General features: G+C 46.1%; 1 protein-coding gene across 4 annotated transcripts in view; it reads right to left on the reverse strand.

Moving 5' to 3' along the window:
• The window catches only part of CNNM1 (cyclin and CBS domain divalent metal cation transport mediator 1), a 144970-nt gene that overhangs the window by 45392 nt on the left and 77508 nt on the right, over positions 1-22070 (reverse strand). For 3 of the 4 annotated variants that reach the window (XM_033943474.1, XM_033943473.1, XM_033943476.1), the window contains exons 5-6: positions 21761-21860; positions 14009-14056 (exon numbers count right to left, since the gene is read on the reverse strand). In XM_033943474.1, coding sequence (XP_033799365.1) covers positions 14009-14056; positions 21761-21860 — 148 coding nt within the window. The remainder of the gene's footprint in view (positions 1-14008; positions 14057-21760; positions 21861-22070) is intronic. The other variant, XM_033943475.1, reaches the window with a different exon arrangement.

A 22070-nucleotide genomic window follows, 5' to 3' on the forward strand; every position in this document is an offset into this window, starting at 1 on the left:
AGAGCATAGAACATGGCTCGTAGTTCCAGGAAGTTGATGTGATGAAGACGCTCCTGCGGGGTCCAAAGACCTTGGGTGCGTAGGTCTCCCAGGTGAGCTCCCCATGCATAAGGGGAGGCATCCGTGGTGATGGTCATGGAATGCGGGGGCAGATGAAAAAGAAGGCCCCTGGAAAGATTTGAGGAGTTCAACCACCATTGTAGAGATTGCTGAAGAGACGATGTCACAGAGATGGGATGAGAAAGAAGATTCGAGGTCTGTGACCACTGGTTGGCCAGAGTCCATTGAGGTGTTCTGAGGTGGAGTCGTGCCAGGGGAAGCACATGCACCGTCGAGGCCATGTGGCCCAGGAGGACCATCATCCGTCTGGCAGAAATGGAGTGATGAAGGAGCACCTGACGACACAGGTGGAGCAGGTTCCGCTGACGGTCGGAGGGGAGAAACGCCCTCATGAGTGTGGTGTCGAGAACTGCTCCAATGAACTGAAGGCGCTGCGTGGGAAGCAGATGCGACTTGGGGTAGTTGATCTCGAACCCCAGGAGGTGGAGGAGAGAGATGGTCTGATGAGTGGCTTGTAGCACAAGCGGAGACGTAGGTGCCTTCACCAACCAATCGTCCAAATAGGGAAACACCTGGAGGTTGTGAGACCTGAGGAAGGCCGCCGCCACAATGAGGCATTTGGTGAACACCCTGGGTGATGAAGCGAGGCCAAAAGGTAGCACTTTGTACTGATAATGGCGATGGTGCACCTGGAATCTTAGGTAGCGACGTGAAGCTGGATTGATTGGTATGTGAGTGTAGGCCTCTTTGAGGTCCAGGGAACATAGCCAGTCGTTCTGAGAGAGATGAGGGTAAAGCGTGGCAAGGGAGAGCATTCTGAACTTCTCCTTGACAAGACACTTGTTGAGGTCCCTGAGATCGAGAATGGGACGTAGGTCTCCTGTCTTTTTTGGAACCAGAAAGTAACGGGAGTAGAATCCCCGGCCCCTTTGTTCCAGAGGTACTTCTTCGATGGCATTGAGGAGAAGGAGGGATTGGACCTCCCTCAGGAGGAGGGGGGTGTGAGTTGAAAGAGAAGCAGACTCTACGGGAGGATTGTCTGGTGGAAGAGTCTGGAAGTTGAGAGAGTAGCCGTGGCGGATGATGTTGAGGACCCACTGGTCCGATGTGATGACCTCCCAACGGCTGAGAAAAATGTGGAGCCTGCCCCCGATTGGTTGAGGGAGAGGCAATGAGGGTGGAAGACTGGCTAAGCCCTGGAGAGAGGAGTCAAAAGGGCTGAGAAGGTTTGGCAGGAGGAATAGGCTTGGCAGGTTGATTAGACTGTGCACGAGCCTGATTGTGGTGTTGTTGGCGAGCCCGCCTAGGTTGCTGGGAAGGCGGGTTAAGCGGCCTAGCGGAGAACCTGCGCTGGTAAGAAGACTGTGGTTTGTAAGGCCGAGCAGGAGGGGCCTTCTTCTTTGGTTTAATGAGAGTATCCCATCTGGTCTCATGGGCGGAGAGTTTTTGTGTGGTGGTATCCAGAGACTCTCCGAACAATTCGTCTCCCATACATGGGGCGTTGGCTAGTCGGTCCTGATGGTTGACATCCAGATCAGAGACCCTGAGCCAGGCCAGGCGGCGCATGGCCACAGCGATGGCAGATGCACGAGAGGTGAGCTCAAAGGAGTCATAGATGGAGCGTACCATAAATTTTCTAAGTTGAAGCAGGCTGGAGATGTGCTGCTGGAATAGTGGGACCTTGTGCTCCGGCATGTACTTTTGCATGGCGGAGAGTTGCATTACCAGATGTTTCAGGTAGAATGAAAAGTGGAAAGAGTAATTGTTTGCCCTGTTGGCAAGCATGGCATTCTGGTAGAGCCGCTTGCCAAACTTGTCCATAGTTTTGCCCTCCCTGCCAGGAGGGGTAGAGGCATAGACACTGGAGCCTTGAGTCTTTTTTAAAGTGGACTCAACCAGGAGAGATTCATGGGGCAGCTGGGGTTTATCAAATCCCGGGATTGGAATAACCCTGTAAAGGCTATCCAGTTTACGGGGTGCCCCAGGGACAGTCAGTGGATTTTCCCAATTTTTATAAAAAGTTTCCCGTAGGATGTCATGCACGGGTAACTTCAGGAACTCCTTAGGTGGTTGATCGAAATCTAATGCCTCCAGGAAAGCTTGTGATTTCTTGGAATCAGATTCCAGAGGCAAAGATAAGGCCCCCGATAACTCCCTGAGGAATTTCGAAAAAGAAGATTGCTCAGGTTTAGATGTGGTATCGGGGGCCGAGGGCTCTTCGTCCGACGACGATGCATCCTCCTCGGTACCGAGGGGAGATTCCTCCCAGAGGTCCGGGTCTCTGACATCGGTGTGTGCGTGCCGAGAGACTGGAGTGGAAGGCTCGGTATGATGAGTTTTAGACCGAGACTTGCCTGAGCGTACCGAGACGGTACCGGGGGATGAAGACCTGTGTCTGTCTCGGTCCCGGGAAGAACGGTGCCGGTCAGGTTCGCGGGAAGACCGGTGTTCCGCTCGGTCCCGAGGAGGATCGGATGTCGTCAGAGCGACGGCCTCGGCATGGGCATGGACATGCGGTGCCGAGAGAATGGGCATGGATTGGTCCATAGGTACCGATGGCGTGGATACCGGTTGGACGGTGTGGGGCTCGGGCCGGTCTGGTACCGAAAGCAGCGGGGCCAGGATAGAGGGCAAGAGCTGTTTAAGTTGCGTTTGGAGCTGTTCCTGCAACTTATCCTGGAGGATGGCCGCAATGCGGTCATCCAGGGGTGGCACCGGAACCACTTTTTTCTGCTTTGGTTCCATGGGTGCCGCTCTACGCTCCGGCGATGAGGAGGCCGATGACGAGGCACTCACTGATATCGGAGCGGAGCGCTTTTTAGTTCGGCGTGGAGCCGAAAGAGCCGGTGTCGCCACCGAGGTGGGAGGGCGCTCAAGGGTGGAAGGCTTCTTAGCCGGCTTACCTGGCGCCGGTGGCGCCGATGTGATGTCAGGCGGTGTCGAGGTGGTCGGTGCCGACTTCGATGGTGCCGCAGTTGAAGAAGTCGAGTCCATAGTCGGGCCGGTGCCGAACAGCAGACTTTGCTGGATTTGGCGATTCTTCAAAGTGCGTTTTTTAAGAGTGGCACAGCGGGTGCAGGAATCCGCCCGATGCTCCGGTCCCAAACACTGTAAACACCAATTGTGTGGGTCAGTGAGGGAGATCGGGCGTGCACACCGCTGGCACTTCTTAAAACCGGGCTGCGGGGGCATGAATGGAAACACGGCCTCCGCAAAATCAAACCCCGAGGCCTGGATCGTGACAACAGGCCCCGCCGGGGCAAAGACAAAAAACGAAACAAAAAGAAAATATTTTTTTTTTTTTTTTTTTTTGGGAAATGAAATAAAAAAGCAACCCGAAGGTAAATAAACGAAAAAAGAACGCGAGCGGGAAGGCAAAAAGAGGTTTTCAATCGGAGTTGAAAAACGCACGTCTTCTTCGCTCCGCGGAAACGAAGAAACTGGGGACCACGCTCTCCTCCGTCGGGCGGGAAGGCACTCGCGCACGCGCGGTGCGGCCAACTAGAACTTTCTAGTAAAAAGGTCCGTACCGTGGGCTCCGTCGGTGACGTCACCCATGCGTAAAGAATATGCTGCCTGCTTGTCCTGGGATAATGAGATATAATACAGAAACATTGTTTATTTCTGTTTTAGATAGGATTCATTCTGGTTTTGATCAGGGTATTGAATTTTTGTGGTAATATTGGATGTCTCAGCGGCTGACTTCCTTTTGTTACACTTAGTGATGTCACATCCTGCTCTGGCTCCTGTTCCAGCTTCAGCTCACCATACCTAGACATAGTAACTGCAACAACTGTAAAGCTCTGTTTACCGTATATACTCGAATATAAGTTGATCCGAATACAAGTCGAGACCCTCTTTTTCTCCCAAAAAAGGAGGAAAAATGGTTAACTTGAATATAAGTTGGACGGCTTAATATTCAAGTGTCCTGCCCTGTCAGGCTCTGCACCCAGCACCCTCCCCTCCATCCCTCCCCTGTCAGGTACTGTACCCAGCACCCTTTCTTCCTCCCCTCCCCTGTCAGGCACTGCACCCAGCCCACTTCCTTCCTTTCCTCCCGTCAGGCTCTGCACCCTTCCTTCCTTCCCTCCCGTCAGGCTCTGCACCCAGCACCCTTCCTTCCCGTCAGACTCTGCATTCTCTCTCCCTCTGTCCCCCCCTCCCTGCCCTATCTTTATACCTCTGCCGATCCCTGGTGGAAGTGCAGCGGGCAGGAGCAAGCTTTCCGAACTCCTGCCCCACTGCTAACTGGCTGCGCGGATCCCGTTTGTTCATCTCAGCGGCACAAGCAGTAGTGCGATTTGGTGCTGCTTCTCAGTGCTGAGTGGCTTCCTTACTGGCTCCCGCAAATTCTCGCAAGAATTCACAGGAGCCAGTAAGAAAGCTGCTCAGCACCGAGAAGCAGCACCAAATTGTCACCGTTTTTGCTGTCCGATGCCATTTTCTCTCTTCACAGTGCCCCCATTTATTAAACCGAGATATCAGTTTTTAGCACCATAACAACTAGGCGCATCTACCAAGAAGGGAGGAATGGTGCCTTGCACAGGGCCCGGTCACACCATATCTCAATTCTCAAAATAACAAGAATCCCTGAACCCATCATCAAGCAACAGGAGAAACAGCTCTATATACAGTGCTGAAGAACAAGTATTAAATTAACAGGAGTCTCCTCCAGGACAAATATTATCAAAAATGTCTCTCAACATCACCAACACAAGTCAAACTCGGCTGAAATCCATCTCCAGAACTTGAAACAGCAAGAGTGACTGGAATCTTAGAATTGAACTGCTAATGGCAGGCGTACTACTACTACTTATCACTTATATAGCACTGGAAGGCATACGCAGCGCTACATTTTGACATTTATAGACAGTCCCTGCTCAGAAGAGATTACAATCTAGCTTGGACAGACAAACATGACATATAAGGTTGGGGATAAAAACCTAAGGTGAGAGGAGTTAGGAGTCAAAAGCACTCTCGAAGAGGTGGGATTTTAACTGTGCCTTGAACAATGCCAGAGACGGAGCCTACTGTAGGGATTCATGCAGCTTGTTCCGAGCATAAAGTGCAGTAAGGTGGAAGGGATGCAGTCTGGAGTTAGCAGTTGAAAAGAAGGCACAAATAGGAGGGACTTACCAGCAGAGCAGAGCTCTTGGGAGGGGAGGGTGAACACAGGGGAAGATAAACAAAGAGAGAGATAGTGAGGGGCAGCTGAATAAGTGCATTTGTAGGTCAGTAAGAGGAGTTTGAATTGTATTCGGAAATGGATGGGAAGCCAATGAAGTGACTTAAGTAGAGGGGTAATGTGAGTATAGCGGCTCTCCTGGAATACGAGTCGTACTGCCAAATTCTAGACGGATTGGAAGGGGGCAAGGTGGCTAAATGGAAGGCCTGAAAGTAGCAAGTTGCAGTAGTCCAAGTGCAAGGTGATGAGGGCATGAATAAGTGTTTTGGTATTGTGCTGAGAGAGGAAGGGTCAGATTTTGACAATATTATAGAGGAAAAAGCGGCAGGTTTTAGCGATCATGTAACTCCATTGTTAAAGAAAAATCACTGGCAACCGGTAAACCATAGAATTACTTACAAAATAGCTTTACTCACACATAAAATATTAGTAAACAAAGCCCCAGCATTTTTAGAAAGATTTCTAATACCATAGATCCTTGTAAAATCTTTAAGATCAAAAAAAAAAAAAATCTCTGTTAGTAATTCCCTCATTAAAAATCATTTATTCAAGGAGGGATATGATCTTTTCTGTTACAGTTCCTCAAGTTTGAAACTTGCTTCCATCCAATATAAGAGAAGAAAAATTACTTAATAAGTTTAAAGGCCTACTAAAAAGTTGGTTGTTTAAGGATGCCTTTAACTGACCCATTTAATATCATATGACCTCATTCTGGAATTTATCTGGACAAGGAACATTGTTAAGTGGAAATTAAGCAGGTAACATTCCCCAACCTTTTGTCTCCTTATCCACCTTTTTTCATTTGTTTTGGAATTGTATTTAATCCAATTTTTTTTAGGCCCCCCCCCCCCTCAATTGCATTTTTACATCATAATTGTTTTTTTTTTTTTATTTTTCCACTTTTAATTTTTGTAAATCGCATTGGATTTGGATATTGCGATCATATCAAATATTTTAAATAAACTTGAAACTTGATATGTTGTAACTGGGCGGTGAAGGAGAGAGAGGAGTCAAAGATGACCCTGAGATTACGAGAAGAGGAAGGATGAGAGTGTTGTCCACAGAGACGGAGAACGATGGAAGTGGAGAGGTGGGTTTAGGTGGAAAGATGAGCACCTCTGTTCTAGCCATATTCAACTTTAGATGGCGGTGAGACATCCAGGGGGCATTAAATGCCCCTTCCCACAAGACACCCACTGCCATTTTTGGCGAGTCAACGAAGAAGGGGCCAATTTTGAAGTGTGTTCCGAGGATGAGGTGGAGTTAAGCAAAGGCTCTGGAAACGGCCTCTGGGCCTTTTCTAATGTGCACAATCTCTGCAGCTTCCCTTCCATATAGAAAGAAAGTGCAAATGGATATTGCCATTTATATTTATTTATTTAAATTTTTAAAATTCATTTTCATACATCCACAAGTTGCAGGCACACTAAACGCTGCTTCGAGTCTTCTACTGGCCTAATTTCCTCTGCCGCGTCCCTGATGACATCAGGGACGCGGCAGAGGAAATTAGGTCAGTAGAAGACCCGAAGCAGCGTTTAGTGTGCCTGCGATGCTGCTGCTCCTGCCGGGTTTGTCAGGCCTGTAACGGTGGGAGGGTCAATAGGGGTTGCGGTTGTGCCGGGTCGGCGGCGGCGGCGGGGGGGGGGGGGGGGGGGGGAGTCAGGCAGGTGGAAGTGGAATGGGAGGGAGGCAGGCAGGCTGGCATCGGAAGAGGGGTGGGGGTGGGTTCAATGGAAGGCAGACAGGATAGCATGGGGAGGGTTCCATGAAAACATGTTGCTCAGGGGGATGGGAGGCAAGCAAGCAGGCATGGGAGGGGGGGTGTTTCAGTAGAAGGGGAATGGGAAGCAAGCAGGCTGGCATCGGAAGGGGGGTGGGGGGTTCAATGGAAGGCAGACAGCCAGGATGGCATCGGGGGTGGGGGGGTTCCATGGAAACATGCTGCTCAGGGGAATGGGAAGCAGACTGGCATGGGGGGGGGGGTTTCGGTGGAAGGGGGATGGGAGGCAGGCTGGCTGGCATTGGAGGGGGGTGGGGGGGGGTTCAATGGAAGGCAGGCATGCAGGATGGCATCGGGGGGGATTTCCATGGAAATATGCTGCTCAGGGGGATGGGAGGCAGGCAGGCTGGCATGGGGGTGTTTCAATGGAAGGGTTATGGGAGGCAACGGTGGGGGTGGGGAGTTTCAATGGAAGGCAGGCTGGCATCGGAGGGGGGGGGAGGAAGGAGGCACTGGGGGCACTATGGACATAGGAAGGAGGCACAGGGAGATTCACAGACAGAAAAAATGACAGACAGGCAGCATGCAAGGAGAGAGAGACAAAGAAAAAAAATACCCAGACAGACATCTACTCTAGCACCCGTTAATGTAACGGGCTTAAAGACTAGTTAAACTATAAAAAAAGGAATTAAACTAAATCAATAACCATATAGCACAGTTACTTACCGTAACAGGTGTTATCCAGGGACAGCAGGCAGATATTCTTGACTGATGGGTGACGGCACCGACGGAGCCCCGGTACGGACAATTTTAGAGTGATTGCACTCTAAGAACTTTTTAGAAAGTTCTAGCTCGGCCGCACCGCGCACGCGCGAGTGCCTTCCCGCCCGACAGAGGCGCGCGGTCCCTCAGTTAGTATAAGCCAGCTAAGAAGCCAACCCGGGGAGGTGGGTGGGACGCAAGAATATCTGCCTGCTGTCCCTGGATAACACCTGTTACGGTAAGTAACTGTGCTTTATCCCAGGACAAGCAGGCAGCATATTCTTGACTGATGGGTGACCTCTAAGCTAACAAAAAGAGGGATGGAGGGAAGGTTGGCCATTAAGAAAACAAATTTTGTAAAACAGATTGGCCGAAGTGACCATCCCTTCTGGAGAATGCATCCAGACAATAATGAGATGTAAAAGTGTGAACTGAGGACCAAGTAGCAGCTTTGCAGATTTCCTCAATAGGAGTGGAACGGAGGAAAGCTACAGATGCTGCCATTGCTCTGACTCTATGGGCCGTGACAGAACCTTCCAGTGTCAGTCCGGTCTGAGCATAACAGAATGAAATGCACGCTGCTAGCCAATTAGATAACGTACGTTTAGAAACAGGACGTCCCAATTTATTCGGATCAAAGGACAGAAAAAGCTGGGGAACTGATCTGTGGGGTTTCGTACGCTCCAGATAGTAAGCAAGAGCCCTTTTACAATCCAAAGTATGCAGAGCTTGTTCCCCAGAATGAGAATGAGGTTTTGGAAAGAAAACCGGTAGAACAATGGATTGGTTGAGATGAAATTCAGAAACAACCTTGGGGAGAAACTTTGGATGTGTACGCAGAACCACCTTGTCATGGTGAAAAACCGTAAAAGGTGGATCTGCAACCAGTGCATGAAGCTCACTGACTCTCCTGGCAGAGGTAAGAGCAATAAGGAAAAGTACTTTCCAAGTGAGAAATTTGAAAGGAGAAGTAGCTAAAGGTTCAAATGGAGGTTTCATTAAAGCTGAAAGAACCACATTGAGATCCCAGATAACCGGAGGGGCTTTAAGAGGTGGTTTCACATTGAAAAGCCCACGCATGAACCTGGACACCAGGGGATGAGCTGAAAGAAGTTTTCCATGGACTGGCTCATGAAAAGCTGCAATGGCACTGAGGTGGACCCTGATGGAAGAGGACTTCAGGCCAGAGTCAGACAAAGAAAGAAGATAATCCAACAACGTCTCCACTGCTAGGGAAGTGGGATCAAGATGATGAAGAAGACACCAGGAAGAAAATCTCGTCCACTTTTGATGGTAACATTGTAGAGTGGCTGGTTTCCTGGAGGCATCCAGAATGGAACGAACGGGCTGAGACAAAAGAGTATCAGTCGAGTTCAGCCCGAGAGATACCAAGCCATCAGGTGTAGAGACTGGAGGTTGGGATGCAGAAGGGTTCCCTGCTGTTGCGTAAGCAGAGAAGGAAACAGAGGAAGAAGAAAAGGTTCCCTGGAACTGAGTTGAAGGAGAAGGGAGAACCAATGTTGCCTGGGCCACCTCGGAGCAATCAGAATCATGGTGGCTCGTTCCCTCTTGAGCTTGAACAAGGTTCTCAACATGAGAGGCAGAGGAGGGAAGGCGTACAGGAACAGATTCGACCAGTCGAGGAGAAAAGCATCTGCTGTTAGACGGTGTGGAGAGTAAAGTCTGGAGCAGAATAGGGGCAGCTGATGATTGTGAGGAGCTGCAAAGAGGTCTATCTGAGGAGTGCCCCATTGATTGAAGATAGACTGCAGAGTTACGGGATCGAGTGTCCACTCGTGAGGTTGGAGAATTCTGCTGAGTTTGTCCGCTAAGGAATTCTGTTTCCCCTGAATGTATATAGCTTTCAGGAAGAGATGGTGATCTATGGCCCAAGTCCAGATCTTCTGGGCTTCCTGGCATAAAAGGCGAGAGCCTGTCCCACCCTGTTTGTTGATGTAGTACATCGCAACCTGATTGTCTGTGCACAACAGAAGGACCTGAGGAAAGAGAAGGTGTTGGAAGGCCTTGAGGGCGTAAAACATCGCTCTGAGTTCCAGGAAATTGATTTGATGCTTCCTTTCCTGGGCTGACCAAAGACCTTGAGTCTGGAACTCGTTCAAGTGAGCTCCCCATGCGTACAGAGAGGCGTCGGTGGTGATGACTAGTTGATGAGGAGGCTGATGGAACAGAAGACCTCTGGATAGATTTGAGGATACCAACCACCATTGAAGAGACTGACGAAGAGATGATGTCACAGATATGTGTCGTGAGCAAGGATCCGACGCTTGGGACCACTGGGTAGCAAGGGTCCATTGAGGAGTGCGCAGGTGAAGACGGGCATGAGGTGTGACATGAACTGTGGATGCCATGTGCCCCAAGAGTACCATCATTTGTCTTGCTGAGATGGACGGCAGAGGAAGCACCTGGTGACATAGAGACTGAAGAGTCTGGAGACGATTGGATGGTAGGAAAGCCCTCATGAGGAGTGTATCCAGGATCGCTCCAATGAATTGAAGTCTCTGAGTGGGAATGATATGAGATTTGGGTAGATTGATCTCGAATCCCAGAAGTTGTAGAAACTGGATGGTTTGGTTGGTGGCCAGAAGGACTGCTTGAGCGGAAGTGTCTTTGATCAACCAATCGTCCAGGTAAGGAAATACATGCAGGTGGTGAGAGCGTAGAAATGCCGCTACCACAATGAGACATTTGGTGAATACCCTTGGAGATGAGGCAAGACCGAAGGGCAGCACCTTGTACTGGTAATGACAATGATTGATCATGAATCGGAGATATGGTCTTGAGGTTACATTGATCGGTATGTGAGTGTAAGCCTCTTTGAGATCGAGGGAGCATAGCCAGTCGTTTTGATTTAGAAGGGGATAAAGGATGGCTAAAGAAAGCATCTTGAATTTTTCTTTTACTAGATGAATGTTGAGATCGCGAAGATCCAGGATAGGTCTGAGATCTCCTGTCTTTTTGGGAACTAGAAAGTAACGGGAGTAGAATCCCTGCCCCTTTTGATCTAGAGGAACTTCCTCTATAGCGTTCAGAAGGAGGAGGGATTGGACCTCCTGAATAAGGAGGGCCGATTGAGGACTGTTCAAAGCAGACTCTTTTGGCAGGCTTTGAGGTGGAAGAGTCTGAAAGTTGAGAGAGTAGCCGTGGCGGATGATGTTGAGGACCCATTGGTCCGACGTGATTACTTCCCACCGGCTGAGGAACAGAGAAAGTCGACCTCCTATAGGCTGAGGCAGGAGAGCAGGAATAGGGATACTGGCTATACTGTGGAGAATGAAGTCAAAAGGGCTGTGACTTCTGCTGAGGAGGTTGTTTTACAGCTTGTTGCTGCTGCTGTTGTCTGGGAGGCTGACGTTGTTGTTGCCTCTGACGCCTAGGTTGTTGAGCAGTGGTAGTCAATGGACGAGCTGTGAAGCGGCGTTGATAGGCCGATTGCTGCCTGTATGGTCTTGGCGGAGGAGGCTTCTTTTTATTCTTGAGCAGGGTATCCCAGCGCGTCTCATGAGCAGAGAGCTTTTGTGTGGTTGAGTCCATGGAATCCCCAAAGAGCTCATCCCCTAGGCATGGGGCATTGGCTAACCGATCTTGATGGTTAACATCAAGCTCGGATACCCGAAGCCAGGCCAAACGACGCATAGCTACTGACATTGCTGTCGCTCTGGATGTAAGTTCAAAGGTGTCATATATGGATCTAACCATAAACTTACGTAATTGTAGAAGAGACGACAAGCATGTGTGAAAAGCGGGATGCTTTCGTGAAGGAAGATATTTTTCGAAAGAAGCCATGGTGGTAAGGAGATGCTTTAAATAAAAAGAAAAATGAAAAGCATAATTACTAGCCCTATTTGCTAACATAGCATTTTGGTAGAGCCTCTTACCAAATTTATCCATGGCCCTTCCTTCTCTGCCAGGAGGGACAGATGCATATACACTGGCTCCTGAAGTCTTTTTAAGGGTGGATTCGACAAATAAGGATTCATGTGGAAGTTGAGGTTTGTCGAACCCAGGAATGGGAATTACCTTATATAGAGAATCCAGTTTACGTGGGGCCCCTGGGACAGTTAAAGGAGTCTCTAAATTCTTATAGAAAGTTTCCCTCAAGATGTCATGAAGGGGAAGTTTCAAAAATTCCTTTGGAGGCTGATCAAAATCAAGGGCATCCAAAAAAGCTTTAGACTTTTTGGATTCAGCCTCCAAAGGAATGGACAAGGACTCACACATCTCTTTCAAAAAACTAGAGAAAGAGGAAGTGGCCTGTTTGGAGGATGGGTCAGGGACAGCCGAATCCTCCTCCTCTGAGGAACATTCGCCTTCAGAAAGAAAGGGTTCCTCTGAGTCTCCCCACAGATCAGGGTCCCTGACATGGGAAGAATGGTCCCGAGACTCAGGTGTCGACGTTTGCATGTGTCGGGTTTTGCGCACCGACTTACCCGACCTCATCGATACCGAGTCAGGAGAAGTTATCGGTCGCACCGGTGCCGAAGTCTGCACCGATTGATGGTGAGCTCTCGGCTCCGGTGCAAGGACTGGCATCGATACCGATGAGGTTAGGTGAAGCGGTACCGAGACAGTGGAAGCGGGTAATACGGGTTCCACAATCGGTATCGATACGGGTTGATCCACAACCGGTACCGGTGGCTCGGTGCGGACTGGCACCGGAAGGTTCGGTGTCATGATAGCAGGAAGGAGTCGTTCTAATTGCTCCTTAAGCTGCACCTGAAGGATGGCCGTAATGCGGTCATCGAGGGATGGCACCGGTACCGCTTTTTTCTTCTGCGGTACCTGCGGTGCCGCTCGACGCCCCGGAGATGAGGAGCCCGATGTCGAGGGACTCACCTCTATAGGGGCGGAGCGCTTCCGCTGGCGTCTTACAGGCGGCAGGATTGGACTCACTGCACTCGAGGCCGGAAGACGTTCCAGCGGGGAAGGCTTCTTAGCCGGCTTACCTGACTGTTGAGATGCCGGTGTGGAATCACGCGGCGTCGAAGACGAGGGTGCCGACTGAATCGGTGCCGAAGCCGGAGTCGAAGGAACGGGGTCGGACATCTCGGCACCGAATAACAATCGCTGCTGAATTTGGCGATTTTTCAATGTCCGTTTTTTTAAAGTAGCACAGCAGGTGCAAGAAGAGGCCTGATGCTCAGGACCCAAACACTGTAAACACCAGTTGTGTGGGTCCGTGAGAGATATAGGCCTAGCACACCGCTGGCACTTTTTAAAACCCGGTTGAGGGGGCATGAAAGTAAAAACGGCTTCCGCCAAATCGAAGGCCGAGGCTTCGATGGTGGCAGAAGGCCCCGCCGGGGAAAACCGAAAACTGAAGAATAAAAATGAAAGTTTTTTTTTTTTTTTTTTTACAAATGGAAAGAAAGAAAAAAGGCAATTTAAGCCAAACGTTTACGCGAGCGGGAAGGCAAGTTAGGAGAAAATTTCAACAGCCGTTGAAAACGCGTCTTCTTAGCTCCGCGGAAACTAAGAAACTGAGGGACCGCGCGCCTCTGTCGGGCGGGAAGGCACTCGCGCGTGCGCGGTGCGGCCGAGCTAGAACTTTCTAAAAAGTTCTTAGAGTGCAATCACTCTAAAATTGTCCGTACCGGGGCTCCGTCGGTGCCGTCACCCATCAGTCAAGAATATGCTGCCTGCTTGTCCTGGGATAAGTAGGATGATTTTTTTGTGCTATATATATATAGAAATGAATTGCTAATATAGGGATTAAAAATTGTTATTGTTCACATGAAAAAATATTTGCATGAACCTGGCCATTCTTTAAAAGGGAGAATTCCCTATGGGTATCATGTGGTCGTTTGTCTAATGCAAGACAGAGAGTCTCAAATTTGGGTTGACTTGGTGTGCCTGAGCTTAGCTGCACTAAAGAAGTAATACAAGTTAAGCAATTTTGAATAGTAAAAGCCTTCTATTCTTTTTAATTTTAGAAATAAAAATAAAGATATTAACAAAAGTAATGTTGGTGAGACACAAAGAAGATTCTTCAAGAACTTTATTTTCATGCCTGTTTGGAAAAACAGAAGCAAAACTGAGGCAACTCACAGGGAGAGTTATAGATGCTCAGAATTCTACACAAGTTCTGAACTATGCAAAAAAGTTTCTGTCTCAGCACCTTTGGATGATGTCATCTACCTTATCTATCCTGCTTGATAAAGAAATAGTTTTTACTGAATTTAATTACTGAAAGAATGCAAATATATTGGATTTATGTTCCAATTTGACAAAAAGATAGTGAAAATTGCAGAGGAGATACATACAGAGGAAGGAAGATCCAGCAAGACTGCTAACTTTCCTCACATCATTATCTGGGGAAAAAAAACACAAATTCCAAAAATATATGATGAATACAGATATGTTCTAATTAAAAATTAATAATTACATATTATGAACCCAATATTCAAATGAAGTTGCATTTTCACTGGCAGCCAGTGAACATATTCTATAACTCTGCTGTGCATTTTTAAACACTATCCCCCTAATTCTATAAAGAGGGCAGAAAGTTAGGCACAAATTAGGCACCTAACTTATGCACCAAAATGGGATGAAACAGCAGTAAGGTATCTAAGAACACTTAGGCACTATTCTCTAACTTGGTGCCCAAGGGGCTCATAATCGAAAGAGAAAAACGTCCATAAACCGGCCTAAGTCGGCACTTGGACGAACATTTCTCAAAAACGTCCAAGCGCCGAAAATAAAAACGGGTTTGGTCGTATTTCTAAACAACCTAGACCTTCATAGTGCCGCTCAACGTCCAAAGTTAAACGGGGCATTTTGGGAGGCATGTCGAGGGCGGGAGTTGGGCAGGACATGGGCTGGCTTAGACTTAGTCTTACAGCATGTATAACCAAAAGTTATACAGCCCAGGATCGATGGAACTTGGACATTGTGACTTAGACCATGTAAAACATGGTCTAAGTCACAAAAACCCACCTAAACTCAGCAGATAAGCACTGCAAACACATAACACAGACCCCCACACACTACCTCAGTGATCACCACCCCCCCACCCCCATAAAAATTTTATTCACAACTTTAAATTTCAGCCTCCAGACCATCATCACCTGGCCGCCTGGCATAGGAAAGCCTAGTTGTCCAACCTAGAGGCAGCTTAAGTCGTCTTGGGGGAGAGAGGAGGACCCATGCCCATAAGCCCCTGTAATCACTGCATTGATACTTAAACATGTGCACTGCCCTATACACCCCCAAAACCCTTTTTGACTGGCATATAAGTGGCTCCTGCAGGCATAAGGGCTATTGGGGTGGTAGATAAGTGGGTCTAGGGGATTCTGGAGATGGTTTGGGGGGCTCACCATCACCTATAAGGGAGCTGTAGTGAGGAGAAGCCATGGCATCCTTTTTGTGAAGTTCACAGCAGTGCCCTGTAAGGTACCCCACTATTTAGGTGGCATGTCTGGGTGTGCAGTCCATCACTTTGCAGACCCCTCCCACGTCCAACAGGGCTTGTTCTAGGCGTTTTGGACTTGGACGGAAAGTTGGACGGAAATGTGGTATAAAGATGGACGATTTAGTGGCTTGGACGATCAGCTCGGCAGGACGTATAACTAAACGATTTTCGAAAGTAAAAAAAAGTTGGACGTATCTTTCAAAAATGTGTCTTAGGCTTTTTTTAACTTTGGACGACTTGCGAGATGGACGCAAACAGACGTAGAGGTCCCTTTCAATTATGTCCCTCCATGTGTTCTAGCATGTAACTGCAAAGGGAATGTTCACATGAGAGGGCAATGGATGAGTGAGTCATGGGCATCCTGATTATATAAGCACACACTTTATTAAATACTCTGTTAGGCATTTAATATACCCATTTACACCTGCCATACAGCAAGTGAAAGTGGCTGTGCTTAAATTAGGCACCTAATGCTGTCTTAACATTAATATTCTATAACAGATTAGGCACTCAAATTTACCACTATAAAATACTAGCTTAGTGCTTAGATTCTAGGGGGCTCATAATAAAAAAAAAAAAAAGTCTAAAAAATGGCCTAAATGGGTACTTGGACGATCAAAAAGCCTGATCGTCCAAGTACCCATAATCAAAGCTGGTTTTAGACGTATCTAAAACCAGCTTAGGCCTTTCCCCTGCCTCTAAACGTACAGAGAGAAAAGAGGCATTTTTAGAGGAGGGGGGAAGGGCGGGCGGGAGGTGGGCCGACCTAGACCTAAGTGTGCAGCAGGTATAACCAAAACTTTAGGCAGGTTGCCTAGTCGGCACTTGTACGTTTTGGCTTAGACCAAGTCAAAACAGGTATAAGTGCTGAAAAGGGACTGCTGAGCTGATCGTGGCTGCTGCAATCAGCTCAGCGGCCCCAGCAACCTGCCTACCCCCTACAGCAATGATCGCGGCAGGAGAGATGGCTCATCTCCCCTGCCGCGATCCACCCTTCCCCCCCCCCGACAACTATCAGGGCAGGAGGGAGCCCGTACCTTCAATAACGTTGGTTGGACGGACGGGTGCCAAGCCTGTCTGTCCGACAGACCAGCCATCTGTTGAATGGCTGGCCTTAGGACCTGATTGGCCCAGGCGACTCAAATCCCGCCCACAGGTGAGGCCTGAGACACCTGGGCCAACCGGAATAGTACGGGGGTGCCCGTGGCAGGAGGGCTTGGGCTCCCTCCTGCCCCAATCCTGTCAGGGAGTTCGGGGGTGCCCGTGGCAGGAGGGCTTGGGCTCCCTCCTGCCCCAATAGTGTCGGGGAGGTCGGGGCTGCAGTGGGGCAGGAGGGCTTGGGCTCCTTCTTGCCCCGATGTCATCAGGGGGGAAGGGGGGGTGGATTCTGTAACCAGTGTTGGTTTTGACAGACACTGGTTACAGAATCCAGCTTTTAGGCGAAGGACTGGTTCCTCCTTCACCTAAAAGCCCTTGTTTTGGACATTTGGGGCTTAGGCTTTTTTTAGGTTGATTATATGGTATAAGTTTAGATGTAGTGGTGGTCTGGGCGTTTAAACAGCTGAATGTAGAGGCAGGCCATTATTAAAAAAAAACTCCTTTTGGACGATTTTTTGATAATGGACATTTTCCCTGCTTCTACTTTCAACGTTTAAGGCCTTAGGCCAAAATGGGACTTAGACGTTTTTTTTTTTTTTTATTATGCCCCTCCACGTGTATAACGTTTAGAACCTTTCTAGAATTGCTCCCTATATAGATAGAAATGGGCTGAAAATCCATGACTGGCCCAAGACCATTTGTATAGTGAAGGAACTGTGAGAGGGTGGACCTAAAATATTATCAGATAGTGAGATTTAAAGCTAATGTCCAGACAAACTAAACTTTATCTCCACCTGCTGGTAGATGTGAGCTATCCCATTGGTCTCTGGATTCATCTGCTGCTGTTGCTAGGGAAATCAATTTAAATGCTGGTGTTTAAGTTGCTCACCACCATCGCTGAATACCAATCCCAATGAAATTTATAATCAAAAATTTGAACTGCATAAAGTCAACCATAAAGCAATCTTTTCCATGTCTACAAAGCAATATCAATTATGTCCTGACCTACCAGGACAAAATTCCATTGCAAAAATTTCCAATTAATCAAATTATAAACAGGATTATAAAGCAATAAGGGCACAAATTGTGACAAACTATACACAACTTATTGGGGGAAAAGCACAGTTACTTACCTGTAACGTGTGTTATCCAGGGACAACAGGCAGAAAGTCTCACAGATGAGTGACGTCATCCACGGAGCCCGGTATGGACAGTCTAAGAGTGTAGTATCACTTTAATTCTTTAGAAGTCTCAAGACTTATGAGCGAGTGCCTTTCCACCCTATATTGGCTTGCGGGACCATCAGTTCAGTAAAAAAGCTGAGAAGTCAAGTAGAGGAGGTGGGAGGGTTGTAAGAATCTGTCTGCTGTCCCTGGATAACACCCATTACAGGTAAGTAACTGAGCTGTATCCCAGGACAAACAGGCAGCATATTTTCACAGATCGGACTCCCTAGTTATGAAGGATGGGATGGAGGGAGTTGATTATGAAATAGAGAAGAAGATATAGTGTTTTTATATTTTGTTTTTTTGGGGGGGAGGGGGTTAAACTGTGCTGAACCAACAATACCATCTGGAATAAAATTCCAAACAAAATGGAATGGGAAATATGAAGAAGGGACTTAAGAATCTGTTTCAGAAGATGCCACAAAGAGAATGAAATGGAGTAATTACTAATGCTGGTAATGCTGCTAAAGCATGTGTTGGCGCACTTGTCCAGTGGGAGCCTAGTCAGAGCATTGGAGTAGGTATATGGAGTGCATGGACCATGCATGGACTGTGGGGAGATTGAAGAGAAGCAGTAGATGAGATTTTGTGTGGACAAGGCATATTCAATGTAGGCCGGAAGCCAAGGCAGATTCACAATGCACAAAAAAAAGTCAAGATAATATGGCTTGGAGAAGAAGTTCAGAGCCTTTATAGAGACAATGAGGTGAATATAGGAAGGTACTCCTGGTAAAGTGTGGAGAGTCTTAAAAAGAACTGTATCTTTAGAAAGGAAGGGAAAAAGTGAGTATGTATTAGAAAATACGTATCTCCAGTCTTCCAGCCCAAAGGAAATACCTCCGTTATTACTTTGACTCGGAGAACCATTGCATATAGTGCACAGAAAAGAATCCAATGGGAAAAAAATTTACTGTTGACGTACTATGCTGTAGAGTAAAAGGCAAAAGTGATAGAAATGGGACGTTCCACTTTGGAAGATTACTAGTAAGTAGGAAATAAGTGGAGAGGAGATTGAGATATAAGAATAGCCTTACTGGGTCAGTCCAATGGTCAATCAAGCCCAGCAGCCCATTCTCACAGTAGTCAAAACCCAAGAAGTAGCAACATTCCATGCTATCGATCCAGGGCAAGCAGTGGCTTCCCCCATGTCTTTCTCATTAATAGACTATGGACTTTTCCTCCAGGAAATTGTCCAAATCTTTCTTAAAACCAGCTACATTAAACACTCTTAACACATCCTCTGGCAACGCATTCCAGAGCTTAGCTATTCTCTAAGTGAAAAATTATTTCCTCCTATTGGTTTTAAAAGTATTACTCTGTAACTTCATCGAATGTCCCCTAGTCTTTTTAAATCTTGATGCAGTAAAAAAAATCACTCAGGATAGTGTAGACTTCAATCATATCTCCCCCTCAGCCATCTCTTTTCCAAAGTGAAGAGCCTTAACTTCTTTAGTATTTCCTCATATGAGAGGATTTCCATCCCCTTTATTATCTTGGTCGCTCTTCTTTGAACCTTTTCTAGTGCCGCTTTATCTTTTTTGAGATGAGGAGACCAGAACTGAATGCAATAATCAAGGTGAAGTGGCACCATTAAGCGATACAGAGGCATTATAACATTCTTAATCTTGCTTATCATCCCTTTTCTAATAATTCCTAGCATCTTGTTTGCTTTATTGGCTGCTGCCACATATTGGGTGAATGATTTCAGCATATCTTTTTCTTGAGAGCTGACCCCCATGGTGGACCCTAGCATCCATTAATTATGAAATGGATTATTCTTCGCAATGTGCATCACTTTGCATTTGTCCACATTAAATTTCATCTGCCATTTGGATGCCCAGTCTTCCAATTTCCTAAAGCCTTTCTGTAGTTTTTCCACAGTCCGCATGCGTTTTAACAACTTTGAACAGTTTAATGTCATCTTCGAATTTATTCACCTCACTTGTAGTTCCAATTTCCAGATCATCTATAAATAAGTTAAATAGCACAGGTCCCAGTACAGATCCCTGCAGCACACCACTCCATCCATTGAGAAAAATGGCATTTAAAAAAAAAATTATTTATTCACGGTGTAAATTACAATAGAAAAGCTCTGTGCAACAGAAAAAACCAAATTTGTCTCATAGATGCTGACATTGTACAACTCATCCTCCAAGACCAAATTCGTGGCCATTGAGTTGCAGTAATCTAATGCCTTATCTCAATGCTCCAAATGTCCCTCAGACCAGTTTTTGTTTTTTTATTCATAAATTCAAATAATAATTTATACCACTGTGCGACCTGGTGTCCCAGGAAGTCCACCTGAAAGCACAAGAACTCTAAAAATGGTTATTAAGATTTTTCCATTCAGGGAACCCTGCCTGAATGGCCTGCTTCAGTTGCAACCATCTATAACTTTGTGATTTATTAAGACCAAATTTATGTTGCAGTTGTGAAAAATCAAGCAGTTTACCATTAGATATAACATCGTCCAAAGTTCTTATACCTGCCATAACCCAATACTTCCAGATGACCTTAAATCCGCCTATTTGAATCTTGGAGTTAAGCCATATAGTTTGATTTGTTGAAAAATGGCCATTTAACCCTACCCTCTGTTTTCTGTCCAATAACCAATTCTTAATCCACAATTCAACATTGCCTCCTATCCCATGACTCTAATTTTCTCAGGAGCCTCTCATGAGGAACTTTGTCAAAAGTTTTATGGAAATCTAGATACACTACATCAACTGGCTCGCCTTTATGCACATGTTTATTCACACCTTCAAAGAAGTCAATCAAATTGGTGAGGCAAGATCTCCCTCGGTTAAACCCATGCTGATTCTGTCTCATTTTTCATGTTTGTCTACATGTTCCACAATTTTTTTTTAAATTGTTTCCATTATTTTGCCTGGCACTGAGGTCAGGCTTATCAGTCTGTAATTCCCTGGATTTCCCCTGGAGCCCTTTTTAAAAACTGGCGTAACATTGGCTACCCTCCAATCTTCAGGTGCTACAGATGATTTTAGTGACATGTTACAGATCACTAACAATAGATCAGCAATTTCATATTTGAGTTCTTTCAGTACCCTGGGATGTATACCATCCAATCCAGGTGATTTATCACTCTTTAACTTGTCAATACAATTCCCTCTTTAACATATAGCGCAACACCCATCCAATTTGATCTACTCTATCATTGCGATATAATTTGTACTCACTCACAAGCCTACTGCCATATTGATACCCCCACCTCATGCTTACTGCATAGTTTATTTAAATTATCACTAGCACAAAAGTGAATTCCTATGATGGTGTGCCACCAAATAGTGGGTAATAGGCTTGAGAGAGAGAGAGAGATAATGAGCAGATAAACTGCATATAGAATTAGGAGTTGAATCACTTTACTGTTTCAGAGTTTTCTTACTGGGACATAAGAAACACTGGAAGTCTAACCAGAAGAGATTTATACTTAAGAGAGAGTAAACTTGTATGTTATTTGTTGAGAGACATTCATTATTTGATCCATTTGTATTTGTCCCTGAATGGAACAGTATATGTAAATATGGACCATTACTGACTCTATCCAATTACTTTATTGATTCCTCCTATTCCAGTCTTTTGCCTTATGGTGCCAGAGTTCAGTGCCCTTTGATTGTCCAATCTTACTCATCTCAAATTTAGGAAATTACTGAAAACTTACCTATTCGATAAGCAAGAATGTTAATTTTTAACAGTATAATAACGATGGTGTATTTTAATTAGGTATTCGTACTTTACTGAATTGTATTTCTTTATTGATGCTGTATTTAAATTAGGAATATGTTTTTTGAATTGTATTTCTTCACTGAAATGTCTCAGTTTCTCTTGTTGTGAACCGCCCAGAACTACTGGCAGGGCGGTATACAAGAAAATAAATTATTATTATCATAACCTTCCTACAAAAACTATACTATCTGTTGAAATGTTTTATTTTACTGTTAATGCAGGTATTAGTAAGCAGGTCCCATTACATAACACGGAACCTGTGCTAAAACATTTACCACTAACAAAATAACACATGTTAACAGCAGCCCATGATGATAACTATGCCCCTTATATATTTAACTTTTATGATAGTAGCTCAATATTGCCTTTATCTGATGAAAGTTTTAAGCCTGCCTGCCAACTGTCCAATTTTAAAATTGCTAGCTAGGCTCACAGAGTAACTTATATGGCCAAAAGCTAGGTCTTCTACCAGATAAAATAATTTAAAAGCATATAAGCACATTGCATATTGACCTTGATTTTTACTATAGAAGTACCTGAGGAATGATTGGTCATGATGGCAGGAACTCCATAGTAAGTGAATGTCCCATTCTCAAATCGCAATCCTTCTTTGCCAACCTCTACTTCTACTTTACCCTGGAAAAGGCAGAAATACTTTGTTCACTGTGAACAGCAATTTTCTTCCCTTTATATCTATGCAGTAAACACTAGTATCACTGAAGCTTATCACCTTTTGATTTCCCTAAATCCTTATAATAATTTATACGATAATTTACCATATGCAATGTTTTTACCATACAGTATACTGCAGATCTGTGAACAGTCTAAGGGCTCCTTTTATTAAGG

This window comes from Geotrypetes seraphini, chromosome 4 (assembly GCF_902459505.1).
Source record: "Geotrypetes seraphini chromosome 4, aGeoSer1.1, whole genome shotgun sequence".
Lineage (NCBI taxonomy): Eukaryota > Metazoa > Chordata > Amphibia > Gymnophiona > Dermophiidae > Geotrypetes > Geotrypetes seraphini.